Below are 21,473 nucleotides of genomic sequence, written 5' to 3' on the forward strand. Positions count from 1 at the left end.
AGGCGTCTTTTAATTTCGTGACTGCTGTCACCATCTGCAGTGATCATGGAGCCCAAGAAAGTAAAATCTCTCACTGCCTCCATTTCTTCCCCTTCTATTTGCCAGGAGGTGACGGGACCAGTGGCCATGATCTTCGTTTTTTTTTGATGTTGAGCTTCAGACCATATTTTGCCCTCTCCTCTTTCACCCTCAATAAAAGGTTCTTTAATTCTTCCTCACTTTCTGCCATCAAGGTTGTGTCATCTGCATATCTGAGGCTTTTCCTTTGTTGTTGTTGTTGTTGTTTAGTCGTTCAGTCGTGTCCGACTCTTCCTGACCCCATGGACCAGAGAACGCCGGGCACTCCTGTCTTCCACTGCCTCCCGCAGTTTGGTCAAACTCATGCTGGTAACCTCGAAAACACTATCCAACCATCTCGTCCTCTGTCGCCCCCTTCTCCTTGTGCCCTCCATCTTTCCCAACATCAGGGTCTTCTCCAGGGAGTCTTCTCTTCTCCTGAGGTGGCCAAAGTCTTGGAGCCTCAGCTTCAGGATCTGTCCCTCCAGTGAGCACTCAGGGCTGATTTCCTTCAGAATTGATTGGTTTGATCTTCTTGCAGTCCATGCAGTCCTCCAGCACCAGAATTCAAAAGCATCCATTCTTTGGCGATCAGCCTTCTTTATGGTCCAGCTCTCACTTCCATACATCACTGCTGGGAAAACCATAGCTTTAACTATACGAACCTTTGTTGGCAAGGTGATGTCTCTACTTCTAAGGCTTTTCCTTAGGATGTCCCAATTATTAATTATTATTATTATTATTAATCACCTTTGTTTACTGCCCTAGACCCTCAGGGTGGTGCACAACACTACATTGCAATATAATTTGTTCGTTTTGGACTTTGCTTCAGGGAAAAAACCACTTGGCAAAAAAAGATCCTTGCCTGAACGCCTATATGGGGCTGTTTTGCAGCTGTATGTTGGGCCTTCATCTCACATGTTTATAATTAGCAATTGCACCCGTCTCTTCTCTCAGCCTCGCTGGACATATAGAAAATATACCTAATTTTCAATCACGTGGTGCCTTTTCAAGTCCTTCCTCACTTTGCTATTGCTGTTCGACGCAGCTTAAAAAAATAGTGTTTCATTAATTAATTAATGCCATATAGGGCATACCTGATATAATGATCACTTTCGGTCTCTATTTTCATCCTACCTGGTTTGACTGTTCTGTCTTGGTTTGACTTTACATCACTTTCCTTAAAAACCCAATAAAAGTTATTGCAAAGAAAGAAAAATCGCTTCGGCCCTAATGGGTGCTGCTTTCACTTTCTGTTTCTGTACACGTGCAAGATCCCTTCCCACCGTCTGCTCTCACCTGCCCTGGATCTCTCGCGATCCCAGCTGGAGAGCTTTCCCTCGGACCGGATCGCTCAGCAGCTATAAGAGCAACGCGCTCGACAGCCACTAGAGGGCAATAGAGCAGCGCGTTTCCGCGCCCGCCCAGGCATAGGAGGACGCTCGGTGCCTTGAGGAGTGACAAGCCGAGGCGCCAGTAGCCGGCGTCGAGAGGCGGGCGCAGCTCTGGGCGGGATTCTTCCTCGATGTCAGAGGTGCCTTGGACCAATAAGTGCCGCCGGGTCGAGCTTCCCGTCTCGGATTGGGTGCTCCACGCCCCCTCGCCCGCCCACACATTCAAGGAGAGGGAGGGGAGGGGCTTGTAGTGTTAGGGGCGGGGCCACCGCTCTGACTGACGGCGAGCGTGGCTTCCGAGGGAGCCCTGGGAGGTGACTGACGTCGCCACGAGCCAATAGCGGCGCGGGAGCGGTTGAGCGGGCGGCCAATGGGAGAGCGGCGAGGAGGCGGCTTTCGCTGGAGACGGCAGTTGAGGTGGGGGCGGCGCGCAGGTAAGTTGGCTTTTGGGGGGGCTCCGTCCCCTATTTAAACCCCCGAACCCACCTCATTCCTGCCTCCCTCAAACCAGTAACCCCTCCCCCGTCTCCTAATAGCCGCCTCCCCCCTAATTAATGCTAATTAACCCCAGGCAATTAGCGCTAATTAACGACCCCCCCCGCAATTAAGACCATAAGAAGACTTCTGCCTCAGAGTCCAAACAGGAGCCCCTCTTAGGCCTAATAACCGCCTCCCCCCATTAATGCTAATTAACCATATGCAATTAAGACTAATTAATGCTAATTAACGCCCCCTATTAAGGACGTGAGCAGATTCCTACCTTGGACGATAGCTGCCAACGTTTCCCTTTTTTTAAGGGAAATTCCCTTACTCCGAATAGAAAAGGGAAAAGTTGACAGCTAAGCCTCAGACCCCAAACAATAGCCCCTCCCACAATTAATGCTAATTTCTGCTAATTGACGCCCATTAAAACCTTAAGAATCCTGATTCGGACCCCCAGACAGTAGCCCTGCCCACCGTTAATGCTAATTAACGCCCTCCCACAATTAATGCTAATTTTTGCTAATTGATGCCCATTAAAACCTTAAGAATCCTGATTCGGACCCCCAGACAGTAGCCCTGCCCACCGTTAATGCTAATTAACGGCCTCCCACAATTAATGCTAATTTTTGCTAATTAACGCCCATTAAAACCTTAAGAATCCTGATTCGGACCCCACCAGACAGTAGCCCTGCCCACCGTTAATGCTAATTAACGCCCTCCCACAATTAATGCTAATTTTTGCTAATTAAGGCCAATAAAACCTTCAGAATCCTGATTTCGACCCCCAAACAGTAGCCCTGCCCACAGTTAATGCTAATTAATGCCTATTAAGACCACAGGAAGGCTGCTTTCTCGGACTCCAGTCATTCCCAATATTGCCTCCTGCCATTAATGCCAAGCATCTCCTGCCCTTAAGGGTAATTATCCACTCCTTGTCACTGCTAAATGCTAATTGAAGTCCCCACCCCCAGTTAAAAATATATGGATAGCCTGGCTGGGTCAGGCGAAAGGCCGGTCAAGTCCAGCTTCCTGCTATCAGAGGGGCCACCCAGGCCTCGGACATGGGGAACCTGCAGGGATAAATTGATGCTAATTAATCCACCATTATGCTAATTATCACAGTTTCCCTATCACTGTTGCAGATCCTCTGGGTGGAGCTTTTCAGTCCCTTGCTGCCATTATTTAGATTTGTATCCCATTTCCCCTCCCACTTGTCTCTCCTTATTTTTCTATGTTTTCCCAATCTCACTGAATCCAGCACTGTCCCTCCATCAGTCTGGTCAGTCGTGGCCACACTGGGCAAATTCAGGAAAATGGCATTAAGTGACTCTCGGACACCATGGGGGAGACAAAAAAAAATTAACAGTTCTCAGTTACTGGCCATTCTCTCCCAGCAGAAACATTTTTCTTAATTCTGAACCTGTGGGGTGGGAGAAACCATCGTCCAAGGGACATCTGATGCGTGTGTCTTTGTGTGATTTTGTGATTGCTTCACACCCGGCTGATAAACTTCCCTGCTCTTGTTCCCCCCCACATAGACAATTACGCGTGGAAGGCTGCTGTTCAAGGCTGCCCACTTCCTGCCCTGCGAGGCGGGCAGAGAGATTGCTGGTCGCGACATGGCCAAGCTGCACGGGCTGCAAGCGGACTATGTTTTCCGTGGCGTTGAGCACATCGTCCGGATGTCGGTGGACGGGAACCTTCTGGAAGTCGAAGTGGAGGACCGGCTCACCACGGACCAGTGGCGGGGGGAGTTTGATGCTGCTTGTGAGTAAAGAATCTGACACTGAGGAAGCTGTGCTGATGTGAACAGCTTAGGAGAGGGAAGAGCTGTGAAATGCCCAGCTACACGGTGCTGCTAGATGGGAAACCAAACACCGCTTTTCTCTGCTTTGACTATCTGGCATGTGCAGAGATGAGCCAGTTGCCCTTCTGGCTCTGCTTTGTCCCTGCCTCTGCTGGGCACTTGAAGCCCCGTGTCTTTAATAATAATACAGTGGTGCCACGCAAGACGAACGCCTCGCAAGACGGAAAACCCACTAGACGAAAGGGTTTTCCGTTTTGAAGGCGCTTCGCAAAACGAATTTCCCTATGGGCTTGCTTTGCAAGACGAAAATGTCTTGCAAGTTCCTGCAGCTTTCCCCCCCTTTCCCCCCTTTTCCTAAGCCGCTTAACAGCTGATCGCTAAAAGCCGCTAATAGCGCTAATCCGCTAAGCTGTCAATGGGCTTGCTTCGCAAGACGAAAAAACCGCTATATGAATAGCCTCACGGAACGGATTAATTTCATCTTGCGAGGCACCACTGTAATAATAATAATAATAATAATAATAATAATAATAATAATAATAATAATTTTATTTATACCCCGCCCTTCCCTGTTCAAAAACCGGGCTCAGGACGGCTAACAACAAATTTAAAACACTTTAAAACACTTAATTATAAAAGCAGCATAAAATACAATATAAAAACATGAATAACAATAAAATTCAAAAATCAATTAGATAATCCCCAGGGCTAGATGGCTGAATTGGTCGTACTTGTACCAGCGAGAATTAGCTGTGGGGTCTTAGAGCGGGGGATCTTCATAAAAGGGGAGGGGAGGGAAGAGAAGGGAAGGGAAGGGAAATAAAAGATCAGGCTGAATTCAAATTAAAGGCCAGGCGGAATAGCTCTGTTTTACAGGCCCGACGGAAGGAGGTTAAATCCTGAAGGGCCCTAGTCTCCTGGGACTTTTCAAACGATAAAATACTGGTTACATTTCCCTCTTGTTCTCAAATTCCCAAGTTAAGCCATTACATGCTCCCTATTACATACCAAAATCAGCATCCCTCATGTTTTCCCTTTTCTTCCAGTCATTGAAGACCTCACTCACAAGACTGGGAATTTCAAGCAGTTTGGGATCTTCTGCAGCATGCTAGAGTCGGCCCTTTCTCAGGTGAGGCTCAGTTTGGCTTTGGGGCAGCCACGGAAAAGTCTATGGAAATGTGTCTCGGGCAGTTTCTCAGGCTTCTTGAGCATTGCCACTTTCCTAAGCTTCTCCCTCTCCCTTTGGTCCCTTCTCCCCTGCCACCAGCCATCCATTACACAGGTGGGCATCTGGGAGATTTCTTCATCTGTAGTCCTCTCCTGGGTGTGAACACGGCAGATAAAAGCCTCAATCTTTAAAAAACAAACAAACACATTAATATCAGGTAGATAGCCGTGTTGGTCTGCCGTAATCAAAATAAAATAAAAAATACCTTCTAGTAGCACGGTAAAGGTAAAGGGACCCCTGACCATTAGGTCCAGTCGTGGCCGACTCTGGGGTTGCGGCGCTCATCTCGCTTTATTGGCCGAGGGAGCCGGCGTACAGCTTCTGGGTCATGTGGCCAGCATGACTAAGCCGCTTCTGGCGAACCAGAGCAGCGCATGGAAACGCCGTTTACCTTCCCACCAGAGCGGTACCTATTTATCTACTTGCACTTTGATGTGCTTTCGAACTGCTAGGTTGGCAGGAGCTGGGACCGAGCAACGGGAGCTTACCCCGTCACAGGGATTCGAACCGCCAACCTTCTGATCAGCAAGTCCTAGGCTCTGTGGTTTAACCCACAGTGCCACCCGCGTCCCTTAGTAGCACGTTAGAGACCAACTAAGCTAGTTATTGGTATGAGCTTTCGTGTGCATGCACACTTCTTCAGATGTGAAGAAGCATACACGAAAGCTCATACCAATAACTAACTTAGTTGGTCTCTAACGTGCTACTGGAAGGTATTTTATTCATTTTATTTATTTTGTTTTGTTTCGACACATTAATAAGTAAATAATGGGGGGGGGACGTCAATCTAATGTGGCTGCTGCTGATGGGAGTTGTAGTCTGAAACATCTGGCAGGCACCAGGTTTGAGAAGGGACCTCCAGAATGTCAGGCCTCCTTTATGTGTTTCATCTTTCCCCCCCAGCTTTGACGACTTACAGTGTTTCTACAACATGCCCTGCCAGGTTCCTGCATCTTAAATCCTGCCACCGTGGTCCCCTTTCTGTCTTGAATTCCTGTCCTTCCCTAGTCCGAGAGTCGCTTCTTCCGGGATAAGGTCTGGCTGTGTAAAGGGTCCTTGGTGTGTTGCTGATTGTGTGGGCTTTTCCCCTACAGAGCAGCGAGTCGGTCACTCTGGACCTACTCACTTACACAGACCTGGAGTTGTTGAGGAACAGGAAGATTGGAGTGGGTCCCCGGCACACGGCGGCTGCCAAAAACTCCCCGCTGAGCTCCAAGCGCTACCTCATCTTGATCTACTCGGTGGAATTTGACAGGTGAAAGGGGAATCCCAACTGCATGACCAGCAGGGAGCCTTGGGGTGACAAGGGGGCTTGGGGAAACGGAGGGCAGCTCATTTGTAGCTAAATATTCACCCAAAGGCCCCATAGCCAGCCACAGATTTATTGCAGGTGCGATGGGGACAGGTGAACCTGGCCTTTCTGGAAGACCCAAGTATCTCGTAAGAGCTGTGAGGCTGCCAGAGAGACTGCATAACCTTATAACTTGGAGGGAAGCAGCTAATGAAACCAGTCCTTCCCTTTGCTGTGTGGGAGGAAGGAGGAGGCGGAAGACCAGGGTGCTTTCCACGCCTCCTTTTTTGCTTCGAAAACAGCAAACAACGAGGCAGGAGCAAAAGGCCTTCCTCCCTCTTAGCCCAGGACTATCCAGGGAGCTGCCCCCCTTTTCCCAAAGCAAGAAGAGAGGGGAAGATCAAGGATCACAGCAGTCTTTGACAAACGGGCCTTCCAGACGCTTTGGACTATACCCACCTGGGGCTGATGGGAATTGTACTTCAAAGCGGCTGGGAGGCCATCTTGGCAAAGGCTGATCTGCAGGGACATGCAGAGGAATAAGCATTCAATATTGGTAGCAGTTGGGACGCAGGTGGCACTGTGGGTTAAACCACAGAGCTTAGGACTTGCCCATCAGAAGGTCGGCGGTTCGAATCCCCGTGATGGGGTGAGCTCCCATTGCTCGGTCCCTGCTCCTGCCAACCTAGCAGTTCAAAAGCACGTCCAAGTGCAAGTAGATAAATAGGTACCGCTCTGGCGGGAAGGTAAACGGCGTTTCCGTGCGCTGCTCTGGTTCGCCAGAAGCGGCTTAGTCATGCTGGCCACATGACCCGGGAGCTTCACGCTGGCTCCCTCGGCCAATAAAGCGAGATGAGCGCCGCAACCGCAGAGTCGGTCACGACTGGACCTAATGGCCAGGTGTCCCTTTACCTTATTGGTAGCAGTTACAGGGAAGAAAGTCCTTGCCTTTCCCTTTCTGTGGGCTGGTTTGGGCTGTCTCTTCTGGACAGGGAGGCAGGAAGCACCAAGGGTTGCTAGCCAGTCCCCTCTTGGGAGGGGGCCTCTGCCCTCCTAGTCAAGCAGAGCAATCTGCCTGGCCTGTTAAGCACCAGAACCAACCAACCCCTTGACATTTGCTCCTGTCTGCAGCGAGATGCAGTGCAGGGGGTCGTGACTTGTGGCTGCGTTTCCTTGTTTCCCGGCAGGATCCATTACCCTCTCCCCCTCCCTTACATGGGCAAGCCGGATCCCGTTGTCCTGCAGAAGGTGATCCGGGAGCTCAAGGAGGAGTTGGCCCTGCTGAAGGCAAAGCCAAGCAAGGATTTCAGAGATGCTGAGATCCGCCGGCTTCGTGACGAGTGAGTGGGGGAGGCGGTGTAACTTGAGCTATATCAGGCAGCTGCTCTCTGCAGGAGACATGAATGCGGCCTTCTGAATTTGCTGTTCCGGCATTTAGGAACCAGGATACAGTGGTGCCTCGCAAAACGAAATTAATCCGTTCCGTGAGGCTCTTCGTATAGCGGTTTTTCCGTCTTGCGAAGCAAGCCCATTGACAGCTTAGCAGATTAGCGCTATTAGCGGTTTAGCGGCTTTTAGCGATCAGCTGTTAAGCGGCTTAGCGGCTTAGGAAAAGGGGGGGAGGGGAAAAAACCCCGCAGGAACTCGCAAGACATTTTCGTCTTGCGAAGCAAGCCCATAGGGAAATTCGTTTTGCGAAGCGCCTCCAAAACGGAAAAGCCTTTCGTCTAGCGGGTTTTCCGTCTTGCGAGGCGTTCGTCTTGCGGGGCACCACTGTATCTGTGGCACCAGGAAATGGGGGTTTGAAGTGCTTCTTGGAACTGCTGGGTTCTTTCCCAGGTACCAGAGAGAGTGGAAGGTGTTGGGGTTTTTGTAGGGAGGGAGAGATACTCAAGGCATAGCTGTTGACGTTTCCCTTTTTTAAAGGGAAATTCCCTTATTCTGAGTAGGATTCCTCGCAAGGAAAGGGAAAAGTTGACAGCTATGACTCAAGAACTGCATCTCCATATTTGGGAGCTATTTGTGATCACAGGCATGTAAATGCTTCTTTGGAGTCAGTTTTCCTCCTCAAAGCATTGTTCTGATCTGACTGATCCCCACTGATTTAAAATACAACCCTTAAATCTACCACGTTGATCTGTTGCTTCCCTATAAAAACGTTCAAGACAGCTTACAAAGAGCAAACAATCCAAATTAAGTCTTAAATTCCTCGTCCCGAAAATCCAAACAAGGGCAAGTATTGAAATCGCAGTGAAGCAAAATCTGCAGCATCTCATGGGTTTGAGAAGGAGGCTCGCTGTGCAAGGAAATGGTGCAACAGGTCTGCCCTATTACCAAGAACCAGCAGGAGTCAGGAGAACTGTGACAGTTGTATTTATTTATGAACAGCTGATCAGCACTTCAGCATAGGAGCTAAGACCTGCTAGACAGGCAAAGCTAAGCTTCTCATTCATCTGTAGAGGGAACCACACCCAGCGAAAGGACCTTTTGTTATAGTTCTGGCGTGTCTTTTAAGGAGGACATGTCTTTTAAGGAGACAGGCCAGACATTTTACAGTATCAGTCTGGAAATGCAAATCAGCAGGAGACTGGAAGTGCAGCTGCTCTCTCCTTGAAGAGATGATGATTATGATTAATTCAATTTATATACCGCCCTTTATCAAAAGATCCCAGGGTGGTGTACAACATTAAAATCACATTACAGAACATCAGTAATAAAAAGTTATTGACACGTAAAATAGTCATCATAATAACAGTCCTCTGCCCCACACTTTAGATTATTTAACAGCCGTAGGCCTGGGAAAAGAGGAGTGTTTTTTTGCCAGACGTCTAAAGACAAAAGTGGCTTTGCAAACCCACCTTTTAGCACTTAAGCAACCTTTTCGAAACCTCAGGTGCAGGAAAGCTCAGGTCTCAAGCCTTGCACGGAAGAGATTCCCTCTCAGCTGCGGCTGCTGTGTAGTGGTTAAGAGCAGTGGACTCGTAATCTGGTGAACCGGGTTCAATTCCCCGCTCCTTCACATGCAGCTCCTGGGTGACCTTGGGCTAGTCACACTTCTCTGAAATCTCTCAGCCTCACTCACCTCACAAAGTGTTTGTTGTGAGGGAGGAAGGGAAAGGAGAATGTTAGCCGCATTGAGACTCCTTCGGGTAGTGATAAAGCGGGATATCAAATCCAAATTCTTCCCGACGCTCCCTTTTTCAGGCTGCAGCACACCTTGGAGGAGAAACAGTCAGTGGAGACGGTCTTGCTAGGCCTTCAGGAGGAGCTGAAGCTCACCAACAAGAGCAGCGCCTTCAAGGAGGTCAAGATCCTCAAGAAGGTCGTTCAGAGCCTCGAGGAGGAGCTGACCAAGGAGAGGGCGAAGCACCAGCGGATCGCTAACAAGCGCCTGCAGGAGAGCCGGCAGCTTGCCGACGAGGTGGGCTGGGCCTTAATAATAATATTAATAATAATTTTTATTTATACCCCGCCCTCCCCAGCCAAGGCCGGGCTCAGGACGGCTAACAAGCAGTAATAAAAACAAGTTGAACGATTACAACTTAAAAACAAAATTAAAATACAACATTAGAATATTGAAACAGTAAAATATTAAAATGTAGCCTCATCGCAGGAGGAGAAAGGAAATGATAAAAGAAAGAGAGGGAGGGAATCCAATTGGCTCCAAGCCAAAGGCCAGGTGGAACAACTCTGTCTTACAGGCCCTGCGGAAAGAAATCAGATCCTGCAGGGCCCTGGTTTCAGGAGACAGAGCGTTCCACCAGGCCGGAGCCAGAGTTGAAAAGGCCCTGGCTCTGGTTGAAGCCAATCTAACTTCCTTAGGGCCCGGGACCACTAGGGTGTTGTTATTTATGGACCTTGAGGCTCTCCGTGGGGCATACCGGGAGAGGCGGTCCTGTAGGTACGAGGGTCCTAGGCCGTGAAGGGCTTTAAAGGTCAAAAGCAGCACCTTAAATCTGTCCCTGTACTCCACCGGGAGCCAGTGCAGCTGGAAAAGCACTGGGTGAATATCCTCCCATGGCAGAGACCCCGTGAGGAGCCTCGCTGCAGCATTCTGCACCCGATGGAGTTTCTGGGACAGCTTCAAGGGCAGCCCCGCGTAGAGCGAATTACAGTAGTCAAGCCTGGAGGTGACCGTCGCATGGATCACTGTGGCCAGGTTGGGGCGGGAAAGCTAAGGGACCAACTTACAGGATCCTCGTTCCACTGGGCGGGTTGGGGAAAGGGCTATATTAGGCTGCTGAAAGGACAAAGACCTCAGGGCAGAAGCGCTCGTCCGAGCTCAGCTCTGCTACTGAAAATAAATCCTTAGGCGTGGAATGTGCTCAGAGGCGCCTCCTGGTCTTTGATTCCCACTGCGTCCTTTCCACTTCATTTTGGGGTTCGAGGTAGAAAAATGCCAAAGATCGAATAAGCCTGGAATCTGCCCACCCTTGGTGGAAAGGGCAAGGCTTCTCTCTGCCCTCCGACAAGAGTCGTGGGACTGGTGGGTGGGTGGGGGGTCATGGGGGGGTCATGGTAAGGAGAGAGGGAGGGACGGCCAGCCTTCCTCGAAGACTAGGGACCCCTAGAAACACCATCTCCTTCATTTCATTCACTCTTAATTTGCATACCGCTTTTCTATACTACTCTATGCAAGGCGGTTTATGACATGCAACAAAGATCACACACCTTAGAACATGGGTAGGCAAACTAAGGCCCGGGGGCCGGATTTGGCCCAATCGCCTTCTCAATCCGGCCTACGGACGGTCCAGGAATCAGCGTGTTTTCACATGAGCAGAATGTGTCCTTTTATTTAAAATGCATCTCTGGGTTATTTGTGGGGCCTGCCTGGTGTTTTTACATGAGCAGAATGTGTCCTTTTATTTAAAATGCATCTCTGGGTTATTTGTGGGGCATAGGAATTCGTTCATCTCCCCCCCCCCAAAAAAAAAAAATAGTCCAGCCCCCCACAAGGTCTGAGGGACAGTGGAACTGCTGAAAAAAATTGCTGACCTCTGCCTTAGAATAATCAAATTCAATACAGTGGTACCTCAGGTTACAAACTTAATTCATTCCGGAGGTCCGTTCTTAACCTGAGGCGTGCTTTCGCTAATGGGGCCTCCCGTTGCCACTGTGCCACTGGCACACAATTTCTGTTCTCATCCTGGGGCAAAATTCTCAACCCGAGGTACTACTTCCGGGTTAGTGGAGTTTGTAACCCAAAGTGTTTGTATAACCCGAGCTACCACTATTCAGCAAAGTCATAATAAAAGCATAACTTTAAACAACTTGCAGCAGGTAAGGTAATATTCAATAATCCATTGGAGCATAATAGTGTACACAATAGCATTGCTCTCAAATTATCAGTAAATAATAATTAAACAGAAATTCACTCTTAGCAGTTACAGTGGTTTCTCGGTTTTTGAACGCGCCTCAAAAGTCAAACAAGAAAAGTGGCTTCTGTTTTGAGGCTTCCGCTTTCAGTTTTCAGACGTTTTGGAACTCGGAACGGATTTCCGGAACAGATTATATTTGAAAACCGAGGTACCACTGTACAATAAATAATTGCTGAACTATAATCAACAAAAATAGCAAGTCACAATGCATAAAATGTGAAATGATCACATTCTGCAAATATCCACCCTGGACTCCTAGGTACCGATTCTGCTTTAAATATCCGCCCCGCCCCCATTATTTAGCCTGAGCCTTAACACAAGGCTCAGAAAGAGATCTTTCTGCCCACTGCAGCTGGCGGAGATGAAAGCGACAGAACGGAGCCTCCGGATTCGCGTGAAAAACCTGACCAACGAGCTGGCCTTGTACAAGAAAGGGTGAGCGCTCCTGACCCTTCAGCCACTCTGCTTTGCTGTCAAAGGCAGCGCTTTCTATGCCCGACGCAAACCCACCCCTCTAGCTGCAGGCGTTCCTTTCTCTCCCTCCCCAGGCGCTTCACCCCTTCCGGACCATCTCCCCAGAACCACCCCGCGCCCCCTCGCAATTTTGCGCACCCCACCCTGTCCCGAGGCAGCACCAAGAAGAGAGACGTCCGCCGCTCCACCTCGGAGGAGCGCTCGAACTCCCGGGAGCGCAGCGGCGCTTGGGGGCCTAGCCGGCAGAGGTCCACCTCCAGGGAGGGGCGCTGCGGGAGCCAGGGCCGCCTCCCTCGACAGTCCCCATCTCCTACAGGTGAGAGGGGTGGGTCACCCTCACCATGCACCCCCCCCCCCTGTTCCCTGGCACCAGGCCTGGCTGGCGCAGTGGCTGCTGGGAAGGAGAAGCCTCCTTCGAAGGGGGTGTGCTGGACACAGAAAGGAGCAGGCCACATTATGCGCTCTCTGCCTGCCTCCGAGTTACCAACAGATCCAAACTCCTCTTCTTCTTCTCAAGGTGCCAGGCAAGTAAAACTGCCTTTTTCAGCACATGTTTTCTTTTATCTGCTAGATCTGAGGGGGATGGCCAGAGTCAAGTACTGCAGCTCGTGAAACTGCTCTTCTGACACCGCATCTCTTGCTTCTGAGATACCGTATTTTTTGCTCTATAAGACGCACTTTCCCCCTCTTAAAAAGTAAGGGGAAATGTGTGTGCGTCTTATGGAGCGAATGCAGGCTTTGCGGGCTATCCCGGAAGCCAGAACAGCGAGAGGGAGCGCTGCGCAGTGCTCCGCTCCCTCTCTCTGGCTGTTCTAGCTTCTGGCTTAGCCGCGTGAAGCCTCCGTACGGGAGCCTTCATCCCGCTGCCCTACGGAGGCTTCGCGGAGCTATCCCTGGCTTTTGCGGGAGGTAGGGGAAGGGACAGAGTGCACAGCACTGTCCCTTTCCCCACCTCCCAGAAAAGCCCCCAAGAGCCGCGCTCCCTTTAAAGAGCGCACGGCTCTTGTGGGAGGTTGGGGGAAACCCAGGAGGCTTGCTTTCTCTGAAGCCAGGAGAGCAAGCAGGATCCGTGCACACCGATCCTGCTTGCTCTCCTGGCTTCAGAGATACCCTGCAAAGCCTCCTGAGCGAAGAGGGAGGAGCGCTCCCTCTTCGTTCAGGAGACGTCTTATTTCTTGTTTTCCTCCCCTAAAAACTAGGTGCGTCTTATGGTCAGGTGCGTCTTATAGAGTGAAAAATACGGTACTCTGCATGTTAGAAGAGCCTTAGCCCTGGGATAGCTCAGTTGGTAGAGCGTGCGACTCTTGATCTCAAGGTTGTGGGTTTAAGCCCTACCTTGGGCAAAAAAATCCCGCATTGCAAGGGTTGGACTACCAGCTGTTTTTGGACTACAACTCCCATCATCCCTAGCTAGCAAGACCAGTGGTCAGGGATGATGGGAATTGTAGTTCAAAAACAGCTGGAGGCCCAAGGTTGGGAAACACTGGACTAGATGACCCGTGTGGTCCCTTCCAGCTCTGTAAATTTATGATCAGGTCAAAGGCCCGTCTAATCCAGCACTCTGTCCACATGGTGGCCAGCCCAGGCGCAGAGCAGAGCGCACTCCCAGGGTTCCCCAGTAGCTCATATTCAGAGGCGTTCTTGCCGCCATGCTTGACTCTCCAACAATAGGGGCTAGAAGCTTGCTTGCCGGTTTTTGAAGCCGAGAACTGTGCCAGAGTTCAAATCCCACAACCATGGAATGGAGCTCTCAGGACCTTGTCTAAGCGCGATGTCCCCAAAGCTAGAATCCACATCCCACCTTGTGCGAAGGATGATGGGCTTCTTAACTCTCTGCAGGCAAAGCAAATCCTTGCCTTTTCAGCAAGGCTGCCTTTGCCTTGGGCACGACGTCAACCCAGAACTGGGCACTGGGAGCTTCTGCCCTGTAAACAGACCAGGTCCCTTCTGCTCCGCAGGACAGAACTGCCATAAGATGCCCTTCCTCCTTGACCACCCTCTTTCCCTCTCCTTCCCTGTAGGACCCCGGGCACCACGCTTTGACCCCACCGCCTTTGTGAAGGCCAAGGAGAGGAAGCAGAAGGAAGCGGAGCAGAAAAAGTGAGTCGCTCGCCTCCAGGGTCTGCTGCAGGATCCAGGCAAGGGCAAACGGCGCTGTTTGGGCTAATTTGTCCTGTCTCCCTCCAGAGAGCGATGCCTGCGGCGGGGGATGGGAGACACCCCGCCCAGCGGTTGGTGCCACCGCCTGCAGTCCAGGGGCCCATCGGCTTTCAGCACCGGCGGTCTCGGGAAAAGCCGGGGCAGGAGTTCTTCAGGTGCGTCTCGCTGGGACCTTGCTCCCTGTTTCGTGTGCCGCGCAAATGACGCACGCAGCAGCATGGAGGCGCCAGGCGTCAGGTCCCTGCCTCGAGGAGCTTCCAAAACCTCAGTTGGAGGTGGAGAGGGAAGTGGGCAGGCATACATGGGGGGAACAGGCAATCGATTTCTCATATTTTCATCCTAGGCTGGGTTACAGGGCAGAATGGGAACTAGGGGGTTGCGCCAAAGGCTTTAAGGTGGGACGTGGGTGAAATAAGGTTCTCTGGAAGCAGACTGCAAGGGAGAAAATGCCAGGGGTCCTTCGGTTAGAGAGAAGAAGAAGAGTTTGGATTTGATATCCCGCTTTATCACTCCCCGAAGGAGTCTCAAAGCGGTTAACATTCTCCTTTCCCTTCCTCCCCCACAACAAACACTCTGTGAGGTGAGTGGGGCTGAGAGACTTCAGAGAAGTGTGACTGGCCCAAGGTTACCCAGCAGCTGCATGTGGAGGAGCGGAGACGCGAATCTGGTTCCCCAGATTACGAGACTATCGCTCTTAACCACTACACCACACTGGCTCCAGAGAGCCAAGGGTGCTGCACCAGTGAGAGTGTCAGACCAGGACCTGGGAGAGACCAGGGTTCAAGTCCCCCCCCCCCATATTGAATCTCGCCGGGTGACACTGGCCCAGTCACTGCCTCTCAACCTCATCTGCCTCACAGCGTTGTTGTGGGGATAAAACGGATCTAGGCGGAGAACGATGTACGCCACCTTAAGCTCTTTGGGGGGGGGGGAGCTGGGCTATAAACAATGGAGCAGGAGACCTTTGGACAACTTAGGAGTAGATCTGAAGATGGGGTAGGGACTAGGAACTTGTGCTGGATCTGGGAGCATACAGGAAGCAGGGTGATCATAGGATTAGAGCAACAGGAAGTTGCCAGCTAGATTGGAGGCGATTAAAGGTGAGACAAGGGAAGGCCCGAGAAGAGGGGATTGCAGGAGTCTAGCGGAGAAAGGCAGACGGCCCACGCCAGAGTCTTTGAGCCTTCCAAGTCCTTTCTGCGGCTGCTTCCCGAATTGAGCAAACTGGCTTGTGAGTTCTCCTGTTTGATACCTGGCTGGCGCTAAATGAATACCGCCCAAGCAAAGTGACAGTGTGCGGAGATGTTTGTCTGTTTGAGGAAATTAGCCTTTTACTCAGTTCTGAACATTCCCTGCACCCATGTACGTGCAAACTTGCCTTATTTCCGCCAACGGCATCCATACCTGCCCTGCCCTCTTTCTGCGCGGGCTCACAACAGTTTGAAATCGCAGTAAATATTTTGAAATATAAAATAGCAGTTGAAAAAAGAATACATGAGTTGGAGCTGACGTGCAGAGATGTTTCCGTCCATTCTCCTCTTGGTTTGTTAGTCCTAACGGGAAATTCACTTCCCTCGCCATCGCTCCCCCCATCTCTCCTGCCTCCTCTCTGCTCCTTCCTTGTCCGCAGTGCACAGCCCGTCCTGTTCTCTTTGCCTCCCATCTTGCCCTTACAAGAGCTGTGCTCTTTTGCTGTCTGCTTTGCCCTGAACCTTTGAAATGTCTGTGAACATCCCGTGACATTATAGCAGGCTTCACAGTAGATCAGCAAGGAAAGATTCTCGTAGGTGCTTCAGTTAACAGTAATTATAGTTTGCTTTCTTTTTCCCCATTACGCCTGGTTTATATGTTCCGAGAGCCACTTTACACAGGCACGTCGCAGCATTTGGGTGACTTGCCAGTGCGAAAGGGTCTTTGCCTCACCTGATCTCACCCTACGCTCTTTTCCTGCAGTGGAAAGCTTCCGTAGCCGGCGCTCATCCGCAAGCTCAGGGAGCGAACTGGACGATTACTCTGAGCCTGCTGCCCCAAGGTAAGGAAGGTGGGGCAGGGGGAGGCCCAGCCTGATGCAAAGCAGTCTACCTTGTATGCTGTGCTGGAATGCCCAGCCGCTTCCTGCCAAAACCCCACACTTAACTTTAAAAAGCAAGTTTCCAGTCCTTATGGGAGCAGAAGCGAATCTGATAAAGCTGCGGCAAAAATTCCCATTGCCAAGCAAGTTACCCCCCCCCCCCCCGTTCATACGAGGAAGGTCAGGACTAGGAATCCAGGACAGCTGTCTACCAGCTCCATTTGGTACGCAGCCTCAGACCCTACCTACTTGCAGACTATCTCGCCAGAGTGGTGCATGCTCCGGTTATCTCCCGCTTGGACTACTGCAATGCGCTCTACGTGGGGCTACCTTTGAAGGTGACCCGGAAACTGAAATCAATCCAGAATGCGGCAGCTAGACTGATGACTGTTAGGGGCCACCGAGACCGTATAACACTGGTCCTGAAAGACCTACGTTGGCTCCCAGTACGTTTCCAAGCACAATTCAGAGTGTTGGTGCTGACCTTTAAAGCCCTGAACGGCCTCGGTCCAGTATACCTGAAGGTGCATCTCCACCCCCGTTGTTCAGCCAAGACACTGAGGTCCAGCACCAAGCGCCTTCTGGCGGTTCCCTCATTGCGAGAAGCCAAGTTACAGGAAACCATGCTGAGGGCCTTCTCGCTAGTGACCCCCGCCCTGTGGAATGCCCTCCCACCAGATGTCAAGGAAATAAACAACTACAGTATCTGATGTTTAGAAGACATCTGAAGGCAGCCCTGTTTAGGGAAGTTTTTAACGTTTGATGTTTTATTGTGCTTTTAAAATTCTGTTGGGAGTTGCCCAGAGTGGTTGGGGAAACTTAGCCAAATGAGTGGGGTATAAATAAAAAATAAATTATTATTATTAATTATTATTATTATTATTATTGGCTTTGCCTGGCTTGGACACAGAGTTTGGGGTTGGGACATGATTGCAATTAGCCTGATCCAGCCTGATGGGTTGTGTGTGTTGTCCCTTAGGGGGAGGAAGCGAGCAGTGAGGGGCAGGAAGCCTCTGAGTTCCTCGTCCTGGAATGGCAGTACCGTGGTAAGCAGCCAGCCGCGTCGAGATTCCTCTTTGGCAGAAAAGTGCTGGGAAAACTGAGCTCGCCGTCTGCCGAGACTCCTGGGGGCTGGGGGCGGGTCTTGGGTTTTCCTTAGCTATCAGAGGTGAACTGACCAGTGCCACTCGTTCTCCCTGCAGATTCCCCACACCGATGGTGGCCACAGGAAGCACCTGGCCAGCACGCCTACCACAGGCCTGCGAGTGGACAAAGGTAAATCCCCCGGGGTCTCCAGTGGCCTCTTGAGCTGAGGCGGCACAGAGACTGGCGTGGGTTGACCTCTCTGGGTAACAGTGAAGTGTAATCCCCTCTTGAGAGCCAGTGTGGCGTAGCAGTTGAGAGTGTCGGGTGACCAGGATCCGTCTCTTCTCTTGGCCGTGAAGGGTGACCTTGGGCCAGTCCCTGGCTCTCGTCCTAACTTACCTCACAGGGTGGTTGTGAGAATCAAATAGAAGAACCATGTACAGTGTTACCTCGGGTTACATACGCTTCAGGTTACAGACTCCACTAACCCAGAAATAGTGCTTCAGGTTAAGAACTTTGCTTCAGGGTGAGAACAGAAATCGGGCTCCGGCGGCGCGGCAGCAGCAGGAGGCCCCATTAGCTAAAGTGGTGCTTCAGGTTAAGAACAGTTTCAGGTTAAGAACAGACCTCCAGAACGAATTAAGTACTTAACCCGAGATACCACTGTACAGTGGTACGGGATCCATTCCAGAGCCCCGTTCACATCCTGAAGCGAACGCAACCTGTGCGCGCATCTGCGTGGGTTGCAATCCGCCACTTCCGTGCATGCGCGTCACATCATTTGTGTGTGTGCATGCGCGAGCTGCGAAACCCGGAAGTAACGCGCTCCATTACTTCCTGGTCGCCGCGGAGCGCAACCCGAAAATGCTCAGCCTGAAGCTACTTTGACCCAGGTATGACTGTACGCTAGTGCTTGCCAACTGGGGGTCCCAGGATATTCCAAGGGGGCCACAGGTGAAAAATGCATAAATGAGAGGCCACAGCAAGAGGCTAGGGGGCCACAGAGGGAAGTGAGAAGTGAAGGGGAGAAATATATTTTTTTTAAATACATCTTGATTGGCTATCTAGCCGATCACTTGCAGGTAAGGGGGCAGCCCCCAAGGCCCAGCGCTCCTTTTTGCCGTTTGCGTTTTCTTGGCGTCTACCTGGGTGTGTTTTTTTGGTGGGAGAGAGCGACCGCTGAGGCTCCCGTTTTGACCAGTAGGGCCCGCGATCTAGAAACCCCAGGTCAGGTAAGTGCAGTGGTGGACTGGCAATGAGTAGAGTTGGGTGAGGAGGAGTTTCTTGTTGCTACCACCAGGGCTGGGCCTGTTACTGCTTGCTTGCTTGTTTATTTATTTATTTATGCCAAGCCAGCCCATTGGCTCATCTGCATTCTCCACGCTGGCTGGCAGCAGTGACTGTCCAGGGTTTCAGATAAGGGGCCTCGGTCCAGTATATCTGAAGGAGCGTCTCCACCCCCATCATTCTGCCCGGACACTGAGGTCCAGCACGAAGGGCCTTCTGGTGGTTCCCTCACTGCGAGAAGCCAAGTTACAGGGAACCAGGCCTTCTCGGTGGTGGCGCCTGCCCTGTGGAACACCCTCCCACCAGATGTCAAAGAGAATAACAACTACCAGACTTTTAGAAGACATCTGAAGGCAGCCCTGTTTAGGGAAGCTTTTAATGTTTGATGTATTACAGTATTTTATTTTTATTTTTTTAAGCCACCCAGAGTGGCTGGGGGAGCCCAGCCAGATGGGCAGGGTATAAATAATAAATTATTATTATTATTCCTAGCCCTCCCTGGAGATTTTACCTCATTATTATTGGGCTCTCCCTCCCAACCATAGCTAGCCCTTCCTCATTAGGACTTGCCCAGAAAGTTGCGCCCCAATTGGAAGAAGTTTAAGGAATATTTAAAAAAAATATGTTAATATTTAAGTTTTAGAATAGCTTTGGAAGTGGATATAGGCTGTAGGGTTAGGAGTAGAAGATAATGTATTTCAAAATACTATTATTTGTAAGTGATAAAATCTGAAGTTTTTTATGGTTAAAGGAAGTGTTATTTTAAAAAATGTTTAGAAATCATGATATATGTAAATTGCTAAACATGAAGTAAAATGAAAATCAGGTGGGACTTGGGGAAGCCCCTCTAACAATGTTTAGAAAAATTAGGATAAGACAAGAATTTGTTTGTATTGTTTGTTTTTCTGTTTGTGTTCTTTATTTGTGTTATAAAAGGAATAAAATAATTTGGGGGGGGGAGTTGCGCCCCAGTCCTCTCGCATGGCAGTAACCCAGTTGTCTTGTCCCACAGAGAACCTCTACGACGAGCCATCGGCTGACCTCTCAGAGATTGATGCTCGGCTGCAGGCACTGCAGGAATACATGAATAAACTTGAGACCAGAACGTAACCCCTGGAGTAGAACAAATTAAGAGGGCCGCTGGGCCAGAATACAGGGAGCCTCCTTCCCCCACCCACCCCGGTTTGAAGTCCTCCTTCGGGCTTCTTTAGACAGAGGCATGGGCCTGAAAGAGATGGTGGCGGGAAGCATGGGTTTGTAAACATTCATGTACAGCAAGCACACACAAAAGCGGGTGCCTTGAGGGACTAGAAGCTTCAGAGTCCCCCCCCCCCCCTGCTGCTCTGATGCTGCTTAGGACCTGGTCGATGTGTAGCTTGCTCGAGATACAGGGTATTGAACCCTTTAGCCTTACTTAGCCCTTTTGTACCCAATCTTGCCTTTAAAAACGGGGAGATGGAGCCCCCCTCGGCCATCAGACCATCCTTCTTTAAGACTCTCCTCCTAATTCCACCTGCTCTCTCGCCCCTTGAGTTCCAGGCCTTTAAAAAACCAGGGTGTGCAGCCTGAGATCAAAATGGGCCCTCCCTCGCTGCTTGCTCTCAGGCAAGCCTCCTTCCTGGGACAAAGACAATGACTTCTCTTTTACGGAGTCCCTCCCTCTCCCTCCAGTTGCTTCCAGGCCCGTCTCTGGCCTGGAGGTGCTGGCTGCTTTGGGGACACAAATTCAGATCTCTTCCCCAGGGGTGGGGAGAAGGGTAGGGATTTCTTGGCTCAAAAGACTGGCCGATTGAGAGATCGCAGGCTTAGCCAGAAAATCTTTGGGCTGCCTGTGAAAGATCCTAGTAGGGAATAGTTCCACTCACCAGTTTTACTTCTCAGCTAGGCACCAAAGGGAAGCTGAACTGTCACAGCCTCTGGTTTTAACATTTCCCTTTTAAATAACTGCTTTTGCCCAGCCTGTTTAGACCTGGTTTCTCTTCTGGGTTCAGATGGTGGTGTGTTAAAACAGCATCCTTGTTCCCTCGGCTGTGCAGCAGGGAGCCTGTTCCCAGTTGTGACATATCCTTTTGGCCTGTTTTGACTGCTCGCTTGAGCCAGTCTCCTTTGCAAGGGGCAAATACAGCTGGGTTGTGTCGGTCTACCCTCTAGTGGGCTGGTTCGTAAACTTATGTGTGGTCTCTTCTAAACATTCCATGAAGTTCTCTTGACAGCTTTTAATGGATGGCGGTCGTCTGTTTTCCCTGTCTGCCTGTCTCTCAGTGTGTGGTGCTGTGTGCAGTGATCCAATTTTGTAAATAAACACTTCTTTTCTAACACACCGGTCTCTGTCCGATCCACTGGTATCTTGTCACAGCTGTGTTCCCGTGCTAGTTTAAGAAGAACCTAACAGATCGGACAAACCGTCTGCCCAGCCCAGCCAGATCACTCTAGGAAATCCAAACTCTCCAGTCACAGGCATGTTTGGGAATCACAGCTCACATCTCCCAGGCATGGGAGAGCAAGTTGGTGGAGGGTGAAATGCACTTTGCACATGTTCAGAGGGAAACGCTCTGAAACTGCTTCCCCCAGGATCAAGCCCCAGCCTTCAAAATAGGTTTGTCCTCTTACTGTTGCTGCATCAGCTGGCAAAGCGAGGGTTAAAGAGCATCCGTTGTTCAAGAAGAGGAGGGGGGAGTTGACAGAAAAGGCCAGTCTCCTGAAATTCAGGCTGCGTGTATATCTGAGGGCTGGAAGGAAGCGAAGTGCAAGACGGGA

General features: G+C 50.6%; 1 protein-coding gene and 1 long non-coding RNA gene across 2 annotated transcripts in view; one reads left to right on the plus strand and one right to left on the minus strand.

The window, feature by feature from the left end:
* LOC309376268 overlaps positions 1–21,473 on the minus strand; it is a 192,069-nt gene that overhangs the window by 59,890 nt on the left and 110,706 nt on the right. The window lies entirely within an intron of this gene.
* CCDC61 (coiled-coil domain containing 61) lies at positions 1,816–21,034 on the plus strand. Its single transcript, XM_081922171.1, has 14 exons — positions 1,816–1,885; positions 3,473–3,701; positions 4,788–4,870; positions 6,064–6,224; positions 7,448–7,600; positions 9,465–9,681; positions 11,991–12,073; positions 12,187–12,428; positions 14,134–14,212; positions 14,300–14,427; positions 16,226–16,304; positions 17,323–17,389; positions 17,546–17,618; positions 19,729–21,034. The coding sequence occupies exons 2-14, from the start codon at positions 3,554–3,556 to the stop codon at positions 19,824–19,826; spliced, it is 1,611 nt and encodes a 536-aa protein (XP_081778297.1). The 5' UTR covers positions 1,816–1,885; positions 3,473–3,553; the 3' UTR covers positions 19,827–21,034.

The sequence above is a fragment of the Podarcis melisellensis genome, assembly GCF_964234715.1.
Source record: "Podarcis melisellensis genome assembly, chromosome: 8".
NCBI classification, from domain to species: domain Eukaryota; kingdom Metazoa; phylum Chordata; class Lepidosauria; order Squamata; family Lacertidae; genus Podarcis; species Podarcis melisellensis.

What these genes read in the sequence shown, in the direction of transcription:
- CCDC61 (XM_081922171.1), top strand. Translation starts at nt 3,554, where the DNA reads ATGGCCAAGCTGCACGGGCTGCAAGCGGACTATGTTTTCCGTGGCGTT. An exon ending in GGGGGAGTTTGATGCTGCTT is followed by an intron (nt 3,702 to 4,787) that starts GTGAGTAAAGAA and finishes CTTTTCTTCCAG; the next exon opens with TCATTGAAGACCTCACTCAC. An exon ending in AGGCCTGCGAGTGGACAAAG is followed by an intron (nt 17,619 to 19,728) that starts GTAAATCCCCCG and finishes CTTGTCCCACAG; the next exon opens with AGAACCTCTACGACGAGCCA.